General features: G+C 50.5%; 1 protein-coding gene across 1 annotated transcript in view; it reads right to left on the bottom strand.

Moving 5' to 3' along the window:
• Window positions 1-2,880: 2,880 nt before the first annotated feature.
• The window catches only part of CCDC30 (coiled-coil domain containing 30), a 40,131-nt gene continuing 22,122 nt past the window's right edge, over window positions 2,881-20,889 (bottom strand). Inside the window, exons 9-23 of the mRNA XM_066563899.1 lie at window positions 20,086-20,184; window positions 19,354-19,491; window positions 17,839-17,976; window positions 16,692-16,849; window positions 15,200-15,431; window positions 13,728-13,901; window positions 12,816-13,025; window positions 12,111-12,268; window positions 10,783-10,930; window positions 9,164-9,285; window positions 8,403-8,544; window positions 6,826-6,962; window positions 6,441-6,552; window positions 5,448-5,509; window positions 2,881-4,755 (exon numbers count right to left, since the gene is read on the bottom strand). Of these exons, the coding sequence (XP_066419996.1) occupies window positions 4,539-4,755; window positions 5,448-5,509; window positions 6,441-6,552; window positions 6,826-6,962; window positions 8,403-8,544; window positions 9,164-9,285; window positions 10,783-10,930; window positions 12,111-12,268; window positions 12,816-13,025; window positions 13,728-13,901; window positions 15,200-15,431; window positions 16,692-16,849; window positions 17,839-17,976; window positions 19,354-19,491; window positions 20,086-20,184 (2,247 nt within the window). The 3' untranslated portion in view covers window positions 2,881-4,538. The remainder of the gene's footprint in view (window positions 4,756-5,447; window positions 5,510-6,440; window positions 6,553-6,825; window positions 6,963-8,402; window positions 8,545-9,163; window positions 9,286-10,782; window positions 10,931-12,110; window positions 12,269-12,815; window positions 13,026-13,727; window positions 13,902-15,199; window positions 15,432-16,691; window positions 16,850-17,838; window positions 17,977-19,353; window positions 19,492-20,085; window positions 20,185-20,889) is intronic.

The raw sequence follows: 20,889 nt of genomic DNA, 5'->3' as shown, positions 1-20,889 counted from the left end.
TGCAGGAAGGCCCAGGAGGGCTGGAAAAGAGGGTGTCCCTCCTTCCCAGCCATCCTGGGGAAGACTCCAAGGAGGAAATCCAATTTTCTTCTACTCAAACACCGCTTGACTTCTTGCCTGTGCTCCCAATGGGTCTGTGAGTAAAATGCAGGGTCTGCCTGGGACGCTCCTTCTGCCCCCGAGGTTGGTGAGGGCCCCAGAGGATGGGGAAGGATCAGGAAACCCCCATGGTCTGAGGGAGGACCACAAGGAAACCAGCCCCACCTTCTTCAGCAGCAGGTCCTGGCGACAGCACTCAGACACACAGTCCCAAACTTTAATGATTTCTGCCAGAAGGAGAGAAAGAGCCCGGCTGAAGTTACGAAGTTCATCACCTTCCCTTCACTTTCCCAATGTCAGATCCCCTTCTCCAAAGGGACCCTCTCCCTGGGCAGAGCCACCAGCACCTTCCCACCCCCAGGGGCAGGGGGATGCCAGGCTTTACCATCCTTGTGGAAATACACCAGATCTGGAGACAGAGCAAGGAAGAAGCCAGAGAAAAGCTGTGTCATGGCTGCAGTTCCTTCTGCCTGGCTTCTTTCTTTCTTCCTCTCCATCCCACCATGGCCTTAGGATGGGAGGCCTGGTGGGACAGTGGGGCACCCCAGCTGGGCTGGTCTCTGACTCTCAGGGCAGTGGGGTTCTGGTTCCATGGAGGCAGAATGTCCCATTGTGACCTCATGTGTCGTCAAGGGGCTGCAGAGCCCCACACAGACACCTCCCTGCCCCCAGGCTTCACCTACAGGGGAAGGAGGCTGCACTCCTCATTTCGAGGGGCTGCACCCCTCATTTTGAGGGGCTGCCCCCACCCAGGCACTGCCCTTTCCAAGGAGTCTCCCACAGCCACTGCTGAGGTGGCTGGAAAATCAGATGGAAATGGATTTAGTATGATTTACACAGATCCTGCTACACTGGTAACTGCTGTGTTATGAGTTAGGAATTTGGTAGAAAAAATTTTATAGATAAGAAACAATGAACAGCCTTGAGACTGAGAAATGAAGAGCTCTGATCAGGGGGTTTCTGAGCCCCCTGGCAGGGGTTTGAGCCATCCAGGACAGCCAGAGGGATGTCCTGAATTCCAACATCCATGAAGTGGAGTTCTGGTGGGGTTCACCCAGAGCAGGGTCCATTGAGTGTGGTGTATGGGGTAACTGATCCCAGTTACCTGGATCCCCTATTACCAACTACAGGGATCCAGTTACCCCACACCACATCCATTCCTATGCTGGGCATAAGGAAAACAAACCTGCAGCACAGCCCAGAGAGCTCCAACAATGCCATTACAACCCCAGATTCCTCTCCTGTGTCAAACCACTCAACATGGCCTCACCCAGGGATTTACCCAGGGACATTCCTTCTGGGCAGGATGAAGGGCACAACCCCATCAGTCTGTCCCTCCAAATTCCTCTCATCCCCTAGGTAAGTACAAAACTGGGGTACATTTCATACCTTATCGTCACTGCGTTTCACAGAGAAAAGCAAGGCACAACTTCCCAAGGATATTCTGGGATTCACATTCTCTGAACCTCAGAGAAAGAAAAAAAAACCAATTCTTGTCTCATTTGCTGCACCTGTGTTGTTCACAAGTGGAATGGATGGTGGAAGATTGTTTACCTGAAGGGAATTGATAATTGGATTCTGGTGTGGGTGTTTTGCTTCACTGACCAGTTGGATCCAGGTGTGTGTGTGTTGGACTGTTGGCTGACAGTCATGAGATTCTGTGCAGTGGAGTTGAGTGCTTGGCAGATTCAGTTTAGATGTAATGTAATATAGTATAATAAAGTAATTAATTAGCCTTCTGATAAGATGGAGTCCTCCTCATCATTTCTCCCGGCAAAAATATCACCAATACCTTATTAACCATGAGAGGAACAGTGGATTTGTCTTTCCAAACCAGCTGTGGGGATGCTGGTAGATAAAACCTGCACTGGGAAATAAAAAGAAACAATGGGAAGGATTCCACTGATTGATGAATGGAAAAAGAGATTTGCTTTTACAAATAAACTTTAGGTTTGCTGATCAATGAAATTAGACATTGAAAGATGAAAGAAACAATGGGGAAGAAAAGCCCCTAAATTCCATAAGAATTAAAAATTAAAAGGGAGGGTTATACATTAGAGGGAAATCTTTGGTATCAGGTGTTTTGGGAAGTCTGAACCTCTCAAGTGCCTCAGCCAATGGGGAAAGAGAGAAGGGAAATGTGGCTGGAAATTGGGATAAAAAGGAGGCTGTGTCCTCCAAAAACTGGAGAGATCCCAGGGGAATGCCCCATGGCCTCTGCCTTTATTGGAATAAAGTCAAAGGACTCCTCTGTCTCCTTTCTGGGCATAAACCTCTGGTGTTTGTGGGTTAATTTTCCTAACAACCACGACTGTGCAAAGTGCTGTGGGCAGGATGGTGGCCAAACCTCCTGTATCCTGTGCTCCCAGTGTCCAGAACATTCCTTGGTGGGAGTTGTTGGGCATCAGGCAGAAGAACGAGGCCCTGCCCCACGTTCCTCTCAATGGAAGGAACAAAACAACATCAGCACAAACCCCAGGACTCCCCTCTGGTTCTGTACCTGCACCATGGCCCCTGCCACCGTTGGAGCTTTGCATTTTCTCCCCTCCAGCACTGGGGAGGTCCCACCTGGAGCACTGTGGTTGTTTTGGGCCCCTGGAGAGCTGTGGAAATTTCCCACCTTGGCGTGTGAGCACAGAGCCGCTGTGGGGTGAGGGAGAACTGATGGAGCTGCTCCAAGGCATCTCTGAGGTGGGATAACCCAGGCTCCTGGGTTAATCCATCCCTTGGAATGGGTGAAAGGACATTGAATGATTGGTGTTTACACACATACACACATACTTATATACATACGTCACATTTATTTGAACACTTTGGTTGCAGTGGAAATCACCTATGTAGCCATTTTGCTTATTTCCTTTAGAAATACACCAATATAAAAGTATAAAAATAACACTTTAGAAAATACATGAGGAAAAGAAAGAAAAAAAAAAAAGGATCAGAGCAGAGTGGAGAGGAAAGGTCTCACCACCCATGGATGCAGTGACAGGACTTGGTTATTGCAATTTCAGTGTCCAAAGTCAAAGTGATGGTCACAGCCTGGATCCATCAGGGGGGGAAGCTCCAAAAATGCAAAGTTCAGTGGGATAATTCAGGCTCAGTGGGAACAGCCAGGTACCTTCCCTGGGCTCAGGGGTTTTGCACTGCCCATGGAACACTGGGGTCATGCCCAGTGCTCAGAAATGAGTCTGTGCTCCCTCCAGGCTCTCTGATGCTTTGTGCCCCTTCCAGGACCTGACCCTGCCTCTCCCTGAGCGTGGCTGAGCCAGTTCTGCCCCCTCACAAGGGATGAAGCCCCCCAGCCCCTCCATGAGAGCGTTCCTGGCACTGCCTGGGCTCTGTGGGGATGAGGATGCACAACTGCCCCAGGCACTGCAGAGGGCAGAGCCCAGGGACACCCCAAATCCCATGGAGAGCCTCTGTGCACCCCAAAAGGCTCCTGGAGGGTTCCAGGGAGCCCAAACAGGCACAGCCAGGGGGTGGGGGCACCCAAAGGCAGCGCTGGGGTCTGGGCATGGCACAAAACAAACCAAGGGATGGGGATCCCCCCAAAATGGACACCAGGGCTTGGGCCACCCTCCAAGGGACAGCCAGGGTGCAGAGGGGGCACACTGAGGGGTCCAGAGCTCCCTGGAACACACAGGGAGAGCCCAGGGAGCACAGAAAGGCCCATGGAGATGCCCAGCTCTGCTCCCATCTGCACTTCTGATCCTGCTGTTCCCTCCTGGCACCCTCAGACTCCCTCCTCTCCCTGCTCTGCATGGCCTGATCCCTCTCACTCTCACCCAAGCATCCTCAGGGACCATCTATTCCAAATCTATCTCCTCTCTTTCCCTGGATGCTCCCATCCCTCCTCTCTTCTGCCCCTATTCCATTTCCCTTTGCCCTCCCATCTCCCTCCGTGTCATTTCTGACCCCTCTGCCCATCACATCCTGTCCCCAGAGCTTCTCTTTCCTCCCATCTTCCTTCCCTACACATTCCCATCCCCTCCCCAGTGCTCAGAGATCCTGTTCACCTCTGCACAGAGCAAAGGGAATGCTGAGAGTGTGGGAAAAGGGGAATGACAGTGTGGGGGCATAGGGTAAAAGGGAACTTCTGTAAGTTTTATTTATAAAATTCATAGATTTGGACGGGACAGGGGATTAGGGTTGAGGGAAGACACCCTTCACCCCACCCCTCTAGCACTGTACAGAGTTTATTTACAAATTCCAGCCTCCAGTGGATCTGGGATCACACACACATTTACAGTGGGCAAGTAAAAAACAAAAAAAACCAAAACAAAACAAAGCTGTGGAATCATTTAGTTGGAACACATCCCAGCACTCATGGGCTCAGTGCATTTGGCAATTCTCTTTGCAGGCTCTGCTGTGTGCCATGGCTCCAGGAGCGCAGATCCTGCAGCTGAGGTCAGGCTGCAGCAGCATTCCCCATTCCCAGCTCAGAAGCTCTGGGAGCCCAGGCTGTGGCTCTGCTCCTGCACAGGGGAGGCTGTGGGGGCCGTGCTGTCCCCAGGAGAGGCCACGTTCAGGTACCCAATCTCTGAAGGCTGTGAGGGGGACAGGCAGAAGGAAGAATCCAGGCTCTCAGCCTCTCCCTCAGGCTTCTGTGGGGCCTTCAGGGCTCCCAGGGGCTCTGGGAGATCTCGGGGTGGGAAGCTGGAAACAAATTTCCATTTTCTGTCATTCTCTGGAGCTTGAGTGACCCCTACCCAACAGCTCTGAGCAGCACAGCACGATGTGGGTGCTCTTCTCTTGGAGCAAGGCTCCTCCTCCAGGCAAGGAAGGGACGCCCCAGCCAGCCCAGAACCTGCTTGGACCATCCTCCACCCCACCAGAGCCATGGCAGGGGCTGTGACCAAACCCCCAGAGCTGCACTGTCCCCCTGCCTTCCCCCATCTGGTCTGGCACGGATTGGAACGGAGGAACACACCCCAGAGTGATGTGGGAAACAGCTCTGGCCACACAAGGACTCCAAGTCTCATCACCTCTTGTATCAAGACTCCTCCAAAGGCCCTGAACACCAAGATTCCCAAATCCCACAGTGCTCCCCAAAATATTCTGAAAATTGGACTTCTCCATCCATTCAGCTGACTGGTTTCAACACCATTTTAAATCCCATTTCAATACCATTCTAATGCCATTTTATTTTCCCTAAAATTGGACTTCTCCATCCCATCAGCTGACTGGTTTCAATCCCATTTTAAATGCCATTTTGGTACTATTTTCCCTAAAATTTGACCAAAAAGTACCCAAAAAGGCCTCTGGGAGGTGACAGCACAGGGTGGAGCAGCCAAAATTCTCCAGTGGCTCCTCCCTGGCTGCCCCTCCCTCCCTCCCCCCCACGGTACCTGGCACGAGGAGGTGGCAGCACCTTACTCTGGGGGTGGCTTCCAGGAGCAAGCTTCGGGTCCTGGAAGGAAGAACAGAGACTTTGAAAGGGGGAGGCACAGGTCAGACCCTGAATTCCAACAATTCCTGGTCTTCCAAGCTCTCCCCCAGCTTCACTGAGAGTCCTCTCCACCAAGTGCAACCCCATGAGGTGCTAATCAGGGGTTTGGTTGTCCTTTGGGTGTAAATTTATTCTAAAAAATCCAAACCAAACCCTACCAAGGCCAGGTGAGCCCCAAACAGCCCTTTCCCCCTCAACTCGCTCATTTCCAACCTACCTGGGTTCTCTCCAAATTAAAAATCACAAGAAACTCCTAAATCCACCTGGTTGATTGGAAAACTCTTTGATTCCCTGGATTTTCTCCACTTCTCTTGCCAAAGTTCTTCATTAACAACTTTCCCTCAGCTCAGGAATTCTTGCTCAGCTTGGCCTGAGGAGGGAACACTCCTGGCAGAAGGAACACTCCCAACCTTCTCCTTTCCTAGAGCAGCTTTACAGCTGAGGCCTTTGAACAGCTCTGAATGTGCCAGGTGAGATTCCTGTCCCTGCGGAGGGGGATCCCAGGGGCAGCAGCTCAGGGATGAGCAGGGGCTGAGCGTGAGGGCCTTCAACTCCTCACCACATCTGTATGGAGCCTTCAGCTCCTCACCACATCCGTATGGAGCCTTCAGCTCCTCACCACATCTGTATGGAGCCTTCAGCTCCTCACCACATCTGTATGGAGCCTTCAGCTCCTCCCAAAGCCCTTCCTCACCTGTATGGAGCCCTCAGCTCCTCTCAAAGCCTCTCCTCACCTGTATGGAGCCTTCAGCTCCTCCCAAAGCCCCTCCTCACCACGTCTGTCACCACCTACTACACGGGAGCCCTTTCCATCTCCAGGGATGGACCCAGCTCCCCCTCAGCCCCTCAGGTTCTGTGATTCCTGCTGATCCCAGCCCTCCTGGGGTCTCACCTCAGTGCTGGGAGCAGGGCTGCTCCTGGCAAGGCGCTGGGAGGAGCCCACAAGGCTGGAGAGCTGGAGCTTGTCCTGCAGCCGGGCGTTCTCCTCCTCCAGGATCTTCCCTCTGAGCACGGCACAAAGCACAAGTTATTTTCCTTCCAGCCATGCTCCACTTTCAAATGGGACTTTTGTTTTCCAACCTCAGAGCTGTTGCTCTCCACAGCCTCCAGCCCAGTGGTGAGGTTGGATGGGAAAATGGGGTAATTACATCCCTAATTACATCCTTAATTACAGACATTGCACCCATGGCTGGGGCACAACCCAGACTTTCCTCTGGAATTCTTAAGAGAAAGAGGCACAAAACCAGGAAAAGGGGATGGACACAGCAGGGACCTACCTGCTCTGCAGGGAGGGAATCCCAGACCGGAGGCTCCAAGGGGACTCCTCCTGCTCTGATATTTTTTGGAGGAGCCGTCGCCTCTCCTGGAGTAATTTCTCATTCTCAGCAGTGATCTGGGCAATCAGCACCTTCCCCTTATGGGGGTGGAGAAGGAAAGAACAATCACCAGTTACCCTTGACTCTGCTCTGTCCTCTGCAAAGCTCAGGGCTTTCCCAAGGGACCACATCAAGGGTGCCAGCTCCTAAACTTTGGAGTCACCATCCCTGCAAGTGCTCAAGAACCACGTGGATGTGGCACCTGGGGACATGGTTTAGTGGTGCTGGGTGGATGGGTGCACTTGAAAATCCTCCCCTTAAAGGTCTTCTCCAACCTCAGTGACTCTGCAATACCCAGTTTGATGTAAAATACCCCAAAAAGAGGCTCTGGGGTCACTTCCCAGCAGGAATTGCTGAGGCAAAGGAACACGGAGCCCAGGCAGTGTCAGAGTGGGATTTGAGGATGTGGCTTCCCCCAAGGGCAATCCTGAGCCAGGAATTTCCTTTTGGCTTTTTGTTACTACAGGTTGGTGCCCCTGGTCCCTTCCTGCAAGGAGGGACTTTGGACAAGGTCCTGGAGTGCCAGGACACAGGGAATGGCTCCCACTGCCAGGGGGCAGGGATAGATGGGATATAGGGAAGGAATTCTTCCCTGTGAGCATGGGCAGGCCCTGGCACAGGGTGCCCAGAGCAGCTGTGGCTGCCCCTGGATCCCTGGCAGTGTCCAAGGCCAGGCTGGACAGGGCTTGGAGCAGCCTGGGATAGTGGAAGGTGTCCCTGCCATGGCAGGGGTGGAATGGGATGAGCTTTGATGTCACTTCCAACTCACACCATTCCCTGAATCCATGATCACCAAATCACAGAATCACCAAATCACAGAATCACCAAATCACAGAATCACCAAATCACAGAATCACCAGTCATCATCGAGTCCAACCCAGCCCCAACCCCTCAACTAAACCCTGGCACTGAGTGCCACATCCAGGCTTTGTGAAACACATCCAGGGATGGTGACTCCAGCACCTCCCTAGGCAGAACATTCCAGAACTTTATCACCCTTTCTGCAAAAAAACTTTTCCTAATATCCAACCTATATTTCCCTTGGTGCAGCTTGAGGCTGTGTCCTCTGGTCCTGTCTCTGTCTGGAGAAAGAGCCCAGCCCCAGCTGAGCACAGGCCCCTTTCAGGAGCTGCAGAGAGTGATGAGGTCACCCCTGAGTCTCCTTTTCTCCAGGCTGAGCACCCCCAGCTCCCTCAGTGGTTCCTCACAGGGTTTGTGTTCCCAGCCCCTCTCCAGCCTCGTTGCCTCCTCTGGATGTGCTCAAGTGTCTCAATGTCCTTCCCAAACTGAGGGGCCACAGCTGGGCACAGCACTCCAGGTGCCAAGGGCAGAATGAGCTCCCTGCTCCTGCTGGCCACACCATTCCTGACCCAGGCCAGGAGCCCTTGCCCTTCTTGGCCACCAGGGAATACTTTTGGAAGCAGCAATGCCCCTGCAGCCGCCCCCTTGCAGGAGAAGCCCTGGATGTGTCCTCTCACCTTTTCCACTTGCAGTTTGGACTCGCTGAGCTCATTTTCCAGCTGTTTGATCCTGCTGTCCCTCTGCTTCACCTCGTGGATGAAAGTCTCCTTGGCCCTGCGGATCTTGTCCTTGTGTCTGAGCTGCATCTCATTGTATTTCCTGGGCAAACAGGGACAACCATCAGGCTGGGAAAGGCACTTGGCTCAGGGTCACTGTTACAGTAGCTTCTTGGAGCCAGGTCTAATAAGTTCTTGGAGGTCTATAACACACCTAAAGAGAGCAGGAAGGCTGGGAGAGCTGGGAGTGCTCACCTGGAGAAGAGAAGGCTCCAGGGAGAGCTCAGAGCCCCTTCCAGGGCCTAAAGGGATTCCAGGAGAGCTGGAGAGAGACTGGGGACAAGGGATGGAGGGACAGGACAAGGGGGAATGGCTTCCCACTGCCAGACAGCAGGGCCAGATGGGACATTGGAAGGAAATCCTTCCCTGGCACAGGGGCCCAGAGCAGCTGTGGCTGCCCCTGGATCCCTGGAAGTGTCCAAGGCCAGGCTGGACAGGGCTTGGATCAGCCTGGGACAGTGGAAGGTGTCCCTGGTGGAACAGGATGGGCTTTAAGGTCCCTTCCCAGTCAAACCTGTGTGGAATTCCCTGACAGCAGACATGGGGGTGAGCTCACTGCACACAGGGCCAGTGGGTTTAGTGCTAAAAGCTGAATATTGGACAGGAAAATCCACAGCACAGCCAAATGCAAGAGCAGGCCCGGGCAGGTTTGTGGGCATTACCTGACATAGAGATCCTTCTGGTTCAGGAGTCTGACACCTTCCTCATACAGGGCTTTGTTCTCCTCCTTCAGCAGCACCAGCTGCTCCGAGAGCTTCTGGTTCTCCTTCTGGCACTGCACATGCTGGAAAAGGGCTGGATTCAACTGGAGGGGCCCCTCTGCCTCCCCTCTGCCTGGTCTCCAAAGCTTCCCTCTCATCCATCCCAGTGCTTCCCACTACAGCCAATATCCAAACAGCCCCCCTAGGGTAATAGTTGCTTTTTCGAGGTAAGTCTTACAAGCTCTTAGAGGTCTATTATTCACTCAAGATAGCTTAGTTACTTTTGGAGGCATAAAAATAGCAGGATGGCTTCTGTTGAAGTGTTGGAAACAAAAAGGTTTCATAAAAGGCAAAATAACAAACAGAGAAAAACTGAGCCAGGTGTAAGAAGTTTTTGCTCTTGGTAAAACACCTCGCAAAAGTGATTAGTTTATTTGTTCACTTCTTCTTCTAGTAAATTGCCCAGGCAATTTTAGCTCTTGTCTAATTGGCTATCTTTAAGTTTGAGGTGAAGTCCTCAAGGTCTTATGAGGTGTCTTTTTCACTGAATCAAAGAAAGAAACTTTTAAGCTTCTTTCTTTTCTGAGGAGACAAAAGGTAATTTTGTCACTCGGTTAACAAAGAGCACACTCCTATACCCCAGAGCACTCCCTTCTCCCCCCTGACAAGCAGTGGGATTTTATTGCAGAGAGAGGCAATGAACCCTCCCAGACAATGGACTCTGACAAAATTTCCAAGCAAAAACTCCAAGTTCTGCAAGATAAATGGAAGGAAGAAACCACCAAGCCTTCCTGTGCCCTCAGAGCTGCATCCCAACAAACCAGCTGGCAATGGGACACTGCAGTGAGACCTGCAAGGGCTCAGCCCCTGAGCAGATGTTCCCAATTCCAGCAGCTCCCAGGTGTTACCATAACAATTTAGGAAAAATCCCTTAGCCAGGATTTTTTCTCCTGAGAAGCTGGGAAGCTTCAGCTTCTTTATGTTTTGCTGCTTTGGAATGTGATTTGAAGAATTGTTTACTCAGCATGTGAATTGTTTTAATTTAATGTCCAATCACAGCCAGCTGTGTCAGACTCTCTGAGTCTGTCACAGGTTTTTATTATCATTCTTGTCTAGCCTTCTGATGGCTCCTTTCTCTTTCTTTAGTATCATTTTATAATATAATATCATATAATATATAGTATAATATAGTGTAATGTAATGTAATATAGTGTAATGTAATGTAATATAATATAGCATAATATTATATGATATATATTATATAATATAGTGTAATATAGTATGATATGATATGATATAATATTATATTATATGATATAATATGATATAATATTAATATAATATAATATAATATAATATAATATAATATAATATAATATAATATAATATAATATAATATAATATAATATAATATAATATAATATAATATAATATATCAGCCTTCTGAGAACTTGATTCAAATTCTCATCTCTCACCTCGTCCTGGGGACCCAACAACCCCACAACACCCAGGAGCAGATTCCAGCTCCTGATGGTCCTGTTGCCCCTTGTCTGATGAGGAACCCCCTCCCTGTCACTGACCTCACCAGCATCCAGCTTCTTCTCATCCTCCAGCACATGCAGGGTCTTGGCCTGGAGCTCCACGTGCATCTTGGCCAGCGACGCCTCCGTCTCCCGGGAATGCCGGAGCTGCTGCCTCAGCTCCTCCAGCTGCTGCTCCAGGAGCCTCCTGGGAACACCATGGGGGGACAGTGAGAGCTGCAGGGGTGCTCCAGATTGCAGGGCAAGATGTGTTCTATTCCCATCTGGATGGCAGCTGTCCTGTGTCAAGTGGGCAGTTTGCCTTATCTCTCTCTGAGTGATCACAATCACTCTTCCCTCGGGAGGGGACACCTGCTGATAACAGCTATGGAATGTCCCTGCATGGCTGATAAGAACTACAGCATCCCATTGGGAGATGTGAGCCCAGAGGGAGGAGCCAAGCATTCCCACCTGGATATAATCTGGAGATTCTGGAACACCAGCCAAGCATTCCCACCTGGATATAATCTGGAGATTCTGGAACACCAGCCAAGCATTCCTACCTGGATATAATCTGGAGATTCTGGAACACCAGCACAGCTTCTGCACTGGATTGCCCAGAGGAGCAGCAGCTGCCTCTTGCCCTGGATCTTCAGAGGCAGAGACTGCACCTTTCTCCAGGATCCCTGCTCCAGCAGAACCAGCCCTGACACTGCAGGAGGGCTGAGCCACAATTCCAATGGCACTGCTGCCAACAGCCTGACCCACAGGGTGTCAGGTTGTGTTCTGACTCTGGCAGTGTTGTTTTGTTTTACTGCATTGTTCATTTTATCCTTTTATTTTCTTCCCTATTAAAGAACTGTTATTTCCTGCTGCCATATTTTTTGTTGCCTGAGAGCCCCTTAATTTAAAATTTATAGCAATTCAGAGGGGACGGGGGATTCATTTTCTCCATTTCAGGGGAGGCTCCTGCCTTCCTTAGCAGACTCCTGTCTTTCCAAACCAAGACAAGGGGGGCATGTGCCTCCTGCACCTCCTTGCTCCTCTTGCCCCTGCTGGCATGGAGGGGACAAAGGAATCAGCACATCCCAGTTGTGTCAGTGACACAGAAAGAGGGGATGATATTCTGGGATCATTCCCAGCTGCACAGGGAAGGGAGCTGTTGGCATCACTGCACTGACAGGAGAGGCCACGGCCCTTCCAAGGCAGATGAAGCCTCCAATAATCTTTTAAACCTCAGGAAGGGGGAATCCCTAGAGAACTCCAGGGATCAGGCAGGTCCAAAGGGAAGACAGGAGGTCAAAGCAGTGGTTTGGGTCTCCCTGAACCCTCCCAGGGCAGACAGGAGCTGCTGAAGGGCTGGCACAGCCCCTGCACAGCACAGAGACCTTTTCAGCTGCTCCTCATGAAGTTCCTGCTGCACTCGAGCTTCATTCTCCCGAGCTTCCTTGAGCTCCTCTTCCAGAAGCTTCTTGTCAGAAACACGAGCCTCTGCCAGCAGCAGCTGGTGCTGGGAATCCTTCAGCTTCTGCTGCAGTTTTGAGACCTTGGATTAAAATGGACACAGATTAAACTTTCTGAATGCACAGGCCAGTGTTCTGAATCAGATTCCCCAGTGGCTGAGGCATGGCAAGGAAAGATTTCCTTGTTTTGACTCTAAGTCCATTAAAAGCAAAAGCTTTGGACTGGCTACCAGATTTTGGACCAAACACTATGTCATGAATTCCCAACAATCTTTTTTCAACCCAATCTGATCCTGCTCACATCAAAAGAGAATCCAATGACTTCTGCAGGAGCATGGCAGAATCAGTGCCATGGAAAACACAAAGTCTGGAATTTTCCAGGCAGTAAACAGTGGGAAATTATCTCAGCAAGAACAAGATCAGGGTTCCCTGTGCCTGTCAGCCCCACTATCAGTACTTCAGAGATATTGGGTTATCAGACATGGCTTCTATTACCTTGATTATGCTCCCACTAATTACAGGCTTTTTTCCTAAAATATGAAGCCAAGGGATCACAAAAAGGAATTCGGGGAAGCAAACCTGCTTGCTTTCTGCACTAGAGCTGCACAGAACTGTCAAACTTACACTCACCTTCTTTTGTGCTTCTCCTGCCCTGGATTTCTCCTGGGCCAGCCTCTCCTGGAGGCTGCTCCTGAGCTTATCAGCCTGGGAGCACTTGGAGAGCTCCAGTTCCAGCTCCTTGACCTTCTGCTGGCTCCTGTCCCACTGTGCTGAGAGGGAGGAACATGTTTCTGTGGTCTCTGAGAGTTTGGCCCGGGCCTGCTTCAGCTCAGCTTTAACCTGAGATCCCAGAGAAGAAATTGGATTTATACTTCAGCATAAATTAGCTGGAATGGCTTGGCTAAGGAAGGGGAACAGGATTCCAGAAAGAGGAATCACAGAGGAAGTAAAGCATGTTTTATTTGGATGCAGTGGAATTTGTCACAGAATCCCAGAGCACTTTTGGTAGGAAGGGCCCTTAAGGATCACCTGGTTCCTGTGGGAATCTATAAAATTAGAGGGTTTCGGGAAAGTTGCAAAAGGCAGGCTTTAGACACAGCAGAACTTTAGAGACAGTTCCAACCCCCCATCATGGGCAGGGACACCTTCCACTATCCCACATTGCTCCAAGCTCCATCCAACCTGGCCAGGAACATTTCTGAGGATGAGGCAGCCACAGAAATGTCTCTGGGCACCCTGTGCCAGGGCCTCACCAACCTCACAGGGAAGGATTTCCTCCCAGTAGCCTGTGTAACACTGCCCTCTGGCAGTGGGAAGCCATTTCCCCTTGTCCTGCCACTCCAGGTCCTTGTCCAAAATCCCTCTCCAGCTCTCTTGGAGTCTCTTTAGGCTCTGGAAGGGGCTCTGAGCTCTCCCTGGAGCCTTCTCTTCTCCAGGTGAGCACCCCCAGCTCTCCCAGCCTGGGGGGAGATGGGCTCCAGCCCTCATGGCCATAATTCCCACAGAGCTGAGGCACACAGGGGAGCCTGGCTTTGTCCCTACCTTGGTGCATTCCTGCTGGAGCAGCAGATTTTGCCTCTGGAGGTCAGCATTCTTCTCCCTCTCATACCTGAGCTCCCTCTCAGCAGAGCTGCACAGGTTCTGCACCCGCCGCAGGTCCTGGCGCAGCTGCTGCAGCTTCTCCTCCTGCTGCTGGAACCTCTCCTCAGACAGACCCTGCAGGAAGAGCACAATCACACAGAAATTAACTTTAAGGCAGGATAAAGGTGGTTAAGGAAGGCAGAAGCCAGTAGGATTTAAGGGCATTTGGAAGGTGTGCAAAGCCTGGCATTTCTCTGTTCCCTTCCCTGTCCCTGCAGGGCTTTAGGAGCCTTGGGGATGTGGCACTTAGGGCCATGGTTTGTGGTGAACATGCAAGCTGGACTTGATGATCTCAGAGGCCTTTTCCAAGCTCAATGATTCCATGATTCTCTCCATCACCTCAGAGAATCCAATACAGCTCCTGGGGCTGAGGGGGGAGAGGTGATAACCTGGATGAGGGAACAAATCCCTGTTGAAACAAATCCATCCAATCAAAGCAAAGCCACCAGGTCACTTTGGATTCTTGTACCAGAGTCTCACTCAGGCATCCAAGCAGGAGTGACACAGCCAGCCCAGCTCCCAGAGGGAGCAGGAGAAAGGTGAGTCCTGGCAGGGGGACAGGAACACAACAGGACAAAGCCTGGGCACTGGGAGGTGTCACCAACAGTCTGGGATGGCTCTTGGGAGGTAACTGATCCCCTTAGCTCACTCACCTTCCTAGCACACACACCAAAGCCTGGCTTGGACCAAAGCCTTTCTTTTCCTGCATCACTTTCAGCCATCCTTTGATCTCCATCCCCACTTTGCATCCTCACCTTCTGCTCTTAGAACCACACAGAATTCACTGAAGACCAAATCTGCCTTCTCAGATAATCCCCAGGTAACTTTCCCAAGCTGGAAAAAGTCTTGATCCAGCACTGTGGGATCTGGCAGTGTCAGTTGTCCTGGAGGTCCATTGGCTCCATTGGTTTTGTGGGGTTTTCCCCAGCTGCTTCTATCAGGACCCACATCCACTGCACTCCTTGTGTCCTGCTCTGCTCCACCTGGATGATTTGCTGCTGCTTGGATACAACTGGACTCTGACCCTCTACTTCTCATTCCCACCCTGTCCTCTTTTCTCTCCCAAATCTTCGCACAGAAGCTGAGCTCCTCCTCAGTCTCCCCATCCCAAGTTCTTACAGCATTTCCTCCCTTTCTCTTTCAGCTCACAAGGTGAGAAAAGTGAACAAATTCCATTTAAATAACTTATTTCTGCAATGAGTTAAGTTTATCCAATTCCCCACCACATCCAAAAGCACAACACAAGGAAATCAACACATCCCTAATTGCCAACCATCACTCACACACAGGGCTGACTTCCAGCCCACTTTAATTACATTTTGCCACTCAATTAATGACAAAAAGCAGGATGCAGATGGCAAAGCTGCCCATACCTGTTTAAGGCTCCCCTCTAAACTGCCTGCAGGGCTCTGCCATGGGAGAAACCTGTTCTCCCTCTGCTCCAAGCCTGGGGTCATCCTCCTCATGTCTCCCTGCTCCCAGGCACTCCGGATGTCACATCTGAGCTGGGCAATTTCTTCCAGCAGCAGCCGTTTCTCTTCACTGCTCTCCTTGAGCTGCTTTTCCAGCTCCTCCTTCTTCTTGTTGCTCTCTAATAATTCAGAGCTTGAAGGAGAAATAGTAAAGGAGAGTGATAACTACACAAATCCAGGGAAAACACCCTTAAAGGGGAAAAACTTGGGAGATGATATTCCAGTGAAACACTCAAGTGCTCCGGGAGGCTCCAAAGGGGATTCAGTCCCGAGTGCAGCAGTTCTGGGCAAGGGTCAGTCTCCCTGGGACACTTCCCACAACACCACGTGTGTCCAAAGGCTCAGCTCTCCCTGGAAGAGGTTACAGGCTGCCCAAGGAATCCTCACAAAGGCACAGGAGCTGCTCTGCACTCAAAGTCACAGGGAAACACTGACTGGTGTTCCAGTCCAGCTGCCTGACTCATCTCCACCCAAACTCCATCTCCATTTTCTCCATCCAGGATCAAAGTTGTGGCTCCCCCACCCCTGGAAGTGTCCATGGCCAGGTTGGACAGGGCTTGGAACAACCTGGGATAGTGGAAGCTGTCCCTGCCCATGGCAGGGGGTAGAATGGGATGAGCTTGAAGATCTCTTCCTCCCCAGAAGAGTCTGGAATTCTGTGATTCTATGTCCAGGCTGGAATCACCATCCCTGGAAGTGTTCAAAACACCTGTGGATGTGGCACTTGGGGACATGTGTTAAGAGTGAACATGGCAGTGCTGGGAAACAGTTGGACTCAATGATCTTGGGGGGGCTTTTCCAGCCTGAATAATTCCATGATTCCTTAGCAGCTCCCTGCTGCCTTCTCCTGGCTGTGCTTTATCCCAGTAATGCAGGTCACTGTAACCATGCTGGATTTAAGCTTTATTTACTAAGGACAGATGAGCACCTGAGCCCAGATGCTCCAGCTCCAAATTTGTCCTGCTCAACTCAAAAGGAGGAGTTGGACCAACACCTGCTGACCCCTCTCCTCCAAAAACACCCAAATTCCAAGGACTACCCCTATCTCCAGTGGGACCAGGACCACCAGCTGCTGCCAGCAGTGAGCCCTGAGCAGCCCAAACCCACAACAGGAGATTTTTGAGACCCCCTTAGTCCAACTTCAAGAATCCTCCTCCCTAAGGACAGCTCCCATTTAGGTTGCTCAGAATCTGGAAGAGCTGCAGAAAAAAATCTTTAATCCTGGCTGATCCTAAGGAAATTCACCAAAATCAGAAATGCTGACCCAAGGACAACATGAAGATGCCAAGCCCATTTTTGCCAGAAGCAGCCCTATGGGGAGTTGGGAAAGGCTCAAAACTTAATTCAGCAAAGACAAGGAGCAGAAAATACCACAGGCTTTGTTAAGGTTTACCAGAGCACTTCTTGTTCTTCCCTCAGGTTTTTGATCTGTTCTTCCAAAAACACTACTTTAGCCACCTGCTCCTCATAGGTCTTTGCATCTGCACAGGGATCTTCCTGTTTCTGCTCCACTTTGAGGCTCTGTTCTCTGTCTTGCAGGACTTCAGAGGCCTGTAAGGTCAGAAAACACCAGGACTTGGATTTCCTCTGCTCTGATGGAAATCTCTGGAGCCATGCAGGGCAATCTGGGGACTCCAGCAAGACATGGCTTGTGATTCTGTGGCTAAATAATTGCACTTCTTCCTCCTCAAAGACACATGTGAGTTCTTTTTCCTGCATGGAAAGCAGCTGTGTCTCAACTACCACCAAGCCATGGCTCTTTATTTGATTTCATCCCACTGTAGCACAACTGCAGTTCCCAGGGATTTACAGCATATGGCAAAGCTCTTCACAAAAGCAGCAGCTCTTGGCAAACCAGGAGGGGAACAAAGTGTGGGTTCAGGTGGCTCTCACAGAGGGGCCCCAACTCTACCCCAAACACCTCCCTAGGGATGGCATCTCCACTGCCAATGTCACCTAACCCTGTAACACCAGGTAACAGCACACCCTCAACAGGAGACTTGAGGAGAAGATGCCAAGAAAATAAAAGGGGCGGGAAAGGAGGAATGGACCAGGACAGAAGAACTCACAGCTGAATCACAACTGGAGCCTGCCCAGTGTCAGATCTGCTGCTCATCTGTGATGGACCCAAACCCCCTGGAATAGGGGCTCAGGTGTCTGACTGATCTCCACCAAACTCCATCTCCATTTTCTCCATCCAGGATCAAAGTTGTGCCTCACCCACCCCTGGAAGTGTCCAAGGCCAGGCTGGACAGGGCTTGGAGCAACCTGGGATAGTGGAAGCTGTCCCTGCCCATGGCAGGGTAGAATGGGATGAGCTTGAAGATCAGACACAAACACCATCATCCTCACTAAACACCAGCTTTGATTGCTAAAGCTTTTTAATCAGCAGCTCCTCCTGAGCTTTCAATCCCAGGTATTTCAACCCCAAGGCATCTTATCTACACCAGGACAAATTTGCTCATATTTGAGCAACACACCCCAGCAGCTCCTGCCTGCATCAGGAACCACAAGAACTGGGAATTCTTTCCATGTCTCACCTCTGGAATTAGCAAAGAACTGTCTTTGTGTAGCTTCTCATGGGATACATCCACAAGATCCCTGCTGGCTGACGCTCTCTGGAGACTTGGGAAGGTGTTTATGTGGCCTGTGAGCTCTGAGTGGGAGTCAGGGAAACCCTGCAGAGGTAACAACAGAGTCAGTGCATGGCACACACCCCACAGGACAAGCTCAGGAAAACATTTCTCCTCTTAATTGTCCAAAAATCTCTCAAAAACAAGGAGAGATTTCCAGGTGACAGAACCCAATGATTTCATGCAAATCTTGTTTCCAGCACGTTGGGAAATGATTCATTGCAGAACAGTGGCTCCATCCAGAGGGAATGAGCCCATGTGGGAGGCCAGGAATTCACCAAATCCATCCAAAGGTCTCTATGTAAAGGCTGTTCCAGCCTAACACAGGGCTCTGGATTCCACCTCCTCCTGATCCCTTTGAAGGGAAAACAGTCCCTCCTTCACCCCCTGGCCAGTGGGGGGCTGAATTCCAGCCAGACCTTCAGGGATGGATGATTTGGATTCAAAGATCCCTGGATCGCGAGCAGGCTGAACTACCGGCTTCAAAAAGGGCTCCAAAAGGACTCTTCCCATTTTGCCCACCATTCCCCACATCAGACAATTCCTTTCCATGTGTGCATTGATAGACTGACCCAGCCTCTTCCTCCCAGCCAGGCTGTTTTCATCCCAAGCTTTGATCCCGAGTTTCAGTGGGGATTTGTTGCAGCAGGACTAAGCCCTGGCCTGTAGATGCCACTGTTCCTGCAGCACTGCCTGAGTCTGTGCAGCTCTGCCAACAGCTCAGGCCTTCCATGGATTTGCACTTGGATTCAAGGAAGTGACAGGACTCACAAACTGATCTAAGGCCTCTCAGAGTGATAAAAGATGGGATTTGTCATGGCTGTGCCCCCCCATTGCCAGTCTCCCATTGCCAGGTCCCTTTGTCCAGGCCACAGATCTGTCAAGCTCCTGAATTTTCACCCTCATTTTCAGTGCTTGTCCTGGCAGCCCTTGGACAATTCTGCTGGCACCACTCACAGTCTCTCCTCTGTGACCCAGCTGGAATACAAGAGTTCCAGCAACATTCCCAGCAGGGAAACCTGCAGGAGTTGATTTAGCACCTAAATTGGTTCAAGCCAAGTGGGCCAAGCAAGGCCCTTGGGGAAATCCCAGCAGGATGTTCATTTTTCAATTCATGAAATTATTGCCTGAGTCTAAAAAACTCCCACTCTGCCCTCCAGAGAATCAGAGTTTGGCTACAAAGTTGGAATTCCTGATCTGGTATCAGATTCACTGAAAGGAAGGTAAGTTCTGGAGTTAGAGATGATGCCATGAGAGCAGCTGGATTGAAAACTCTCCACCAAAGGTCTGAAAGTGGCTGGGCTGGAGAAATGCATCAGGAGATGCCAGGCAATGAGTCTGGGGAGCAGCTGGGGATGTTTCATGGAGCACCCAAAGGCAGCTGGCTCCTGCAGGGAGCCCCACCACAGGGCCTGGACATACCTGGCTGCCCAGAACCTTCTCAGCCTTCAAATCTTCCCTCAGCAGCTCCAGCTCAGATGCCAGCTGCTTTCTCCTTTCTCTCCTCTCTCCCAGCTGATTTCCCAACTTGTCTATTGTTTCCTGACAGCTTTCCAACATCTGGAAGAAGAAAAGTTCAGAGTCACTCCCACAATATCAGAGAGAAGCAGATTGCAGGATATGTGTCTTCTAGGAAACGAGGAAAGGAGAAGAATGGTTCTCAAATGTTCCCAGTGGAATTCCTACACCTCTTATCCAGGGCTCACAGAGCCTCCACTGACCCAAAACACTTTGGGAAGCTCCTCTCCCATCTCTGTCTGGCTGACACACCAGGCAGATGCAGTTGTTGGGCTGGCAAGGATTAAATGGACAGGAAAGTTGACCCAGAACGTGATGGGAATCAGCTTTAAATGTACCTACACATCCCCTGGTTTCACTAAACCCTCAACAAGAATTGAGCACCTTCACACAGGTGAAAACTTCACACTCATGGGGAGACAACAAACTCCTCAGCTGGCAGAGCTGAAGGCAAGAGCTTCCTAAGGGGAGAGTTTTCATGGAGATCACATTGGCTGCTTTCCTCCAGTGATCCATGAGGAGCTACAAATCCTTAGGAGAGGGTGACAAAGAGCATCCCCAGGAAAGAGACACTTCAGATGTTCATTTAAACCATTTCTAAACAGAACAGTTCATTTCCCAAGGAAAAGCTCTCACCTCCTGCATCTCCTGAGCTCCAGATGTCACCTGCTCGTTCCCATCCATCTCACTTTTGTTCTTCTGCACCTCAAACAACTCTGTTTCCAAACTGGTGATCTGAACATGGACAAATCCCAAGTTAAAACCAAACCAGGACTCACAACTAAATGCACAACTACTCCTGAAGTGCTCCTTGTGCTGCTGTGTTGAAGATTGCAATGCAAGATGTTTTCAATTCCCATCTGTACAGCAGATTACCTTTGTCAAGTGGGCAGTTTGCCTTATCTCTCTCTTTGAGTGACCACATTCACACCTCCCTCGGGAGGGGACACTGCTGATAACAGCTATTGAATGTCCCTGCATGGCTGATAAGAACTACAGCATCCCATTGGGAGAGGTGAGCCCAGAGGGAGGAGCCAAGCATTGCTACCCAGATAGAATCCAGAGGTTTTTGAGACACCAGCACGGCTTCTCCACGGGATTCCCCAGAGGAACAGCAGCTGCCTCTTCTCCCACTGGATCTTCAGAGGAAGAATCCATCCTTCTCTACAGGACCCCCTTGCTCCAGCAGAACCACCCCTGACACTGCAGGAGGGCTGAGCCACAATTCCAATGGGACTGCCACCAACAGCCTGACCCACAGGGTGTCAGGCTGGGTTCTGGCTCTGGCAGTGTTATTTTTGTACTGCATTGTTTATTTTATCCTTTTATTTTTTTTCCTTTCCCTATTAAAGAACTATTATTTCATGCTTTCATATTTTTGCCTGAGAGCCCCTTAATTTAAAATTTACAGCAATTCCGAGGGGTGAGGAGGGTTTACAT

The sequence above is a fragment of the Molothrus aeneus genome, chromosome 21, assembly GCF_037042795.1.
Source record: "Molothrus aeneus isolate 106 chromosome 21, BPBGC_Maene_1.0, whole genome shotgun sequence".
Classification (NCBI taxonomy): Eukaryota; Metazoa; Chordata; class Aves; order Passeriformes; family Icteridae; genus Molothrus; species Molothrus aeneus.
Note: the sequence above shows the minus strand (reverse complement) of the source record. Positions and strands in the feature narration are given on the sequence as shown.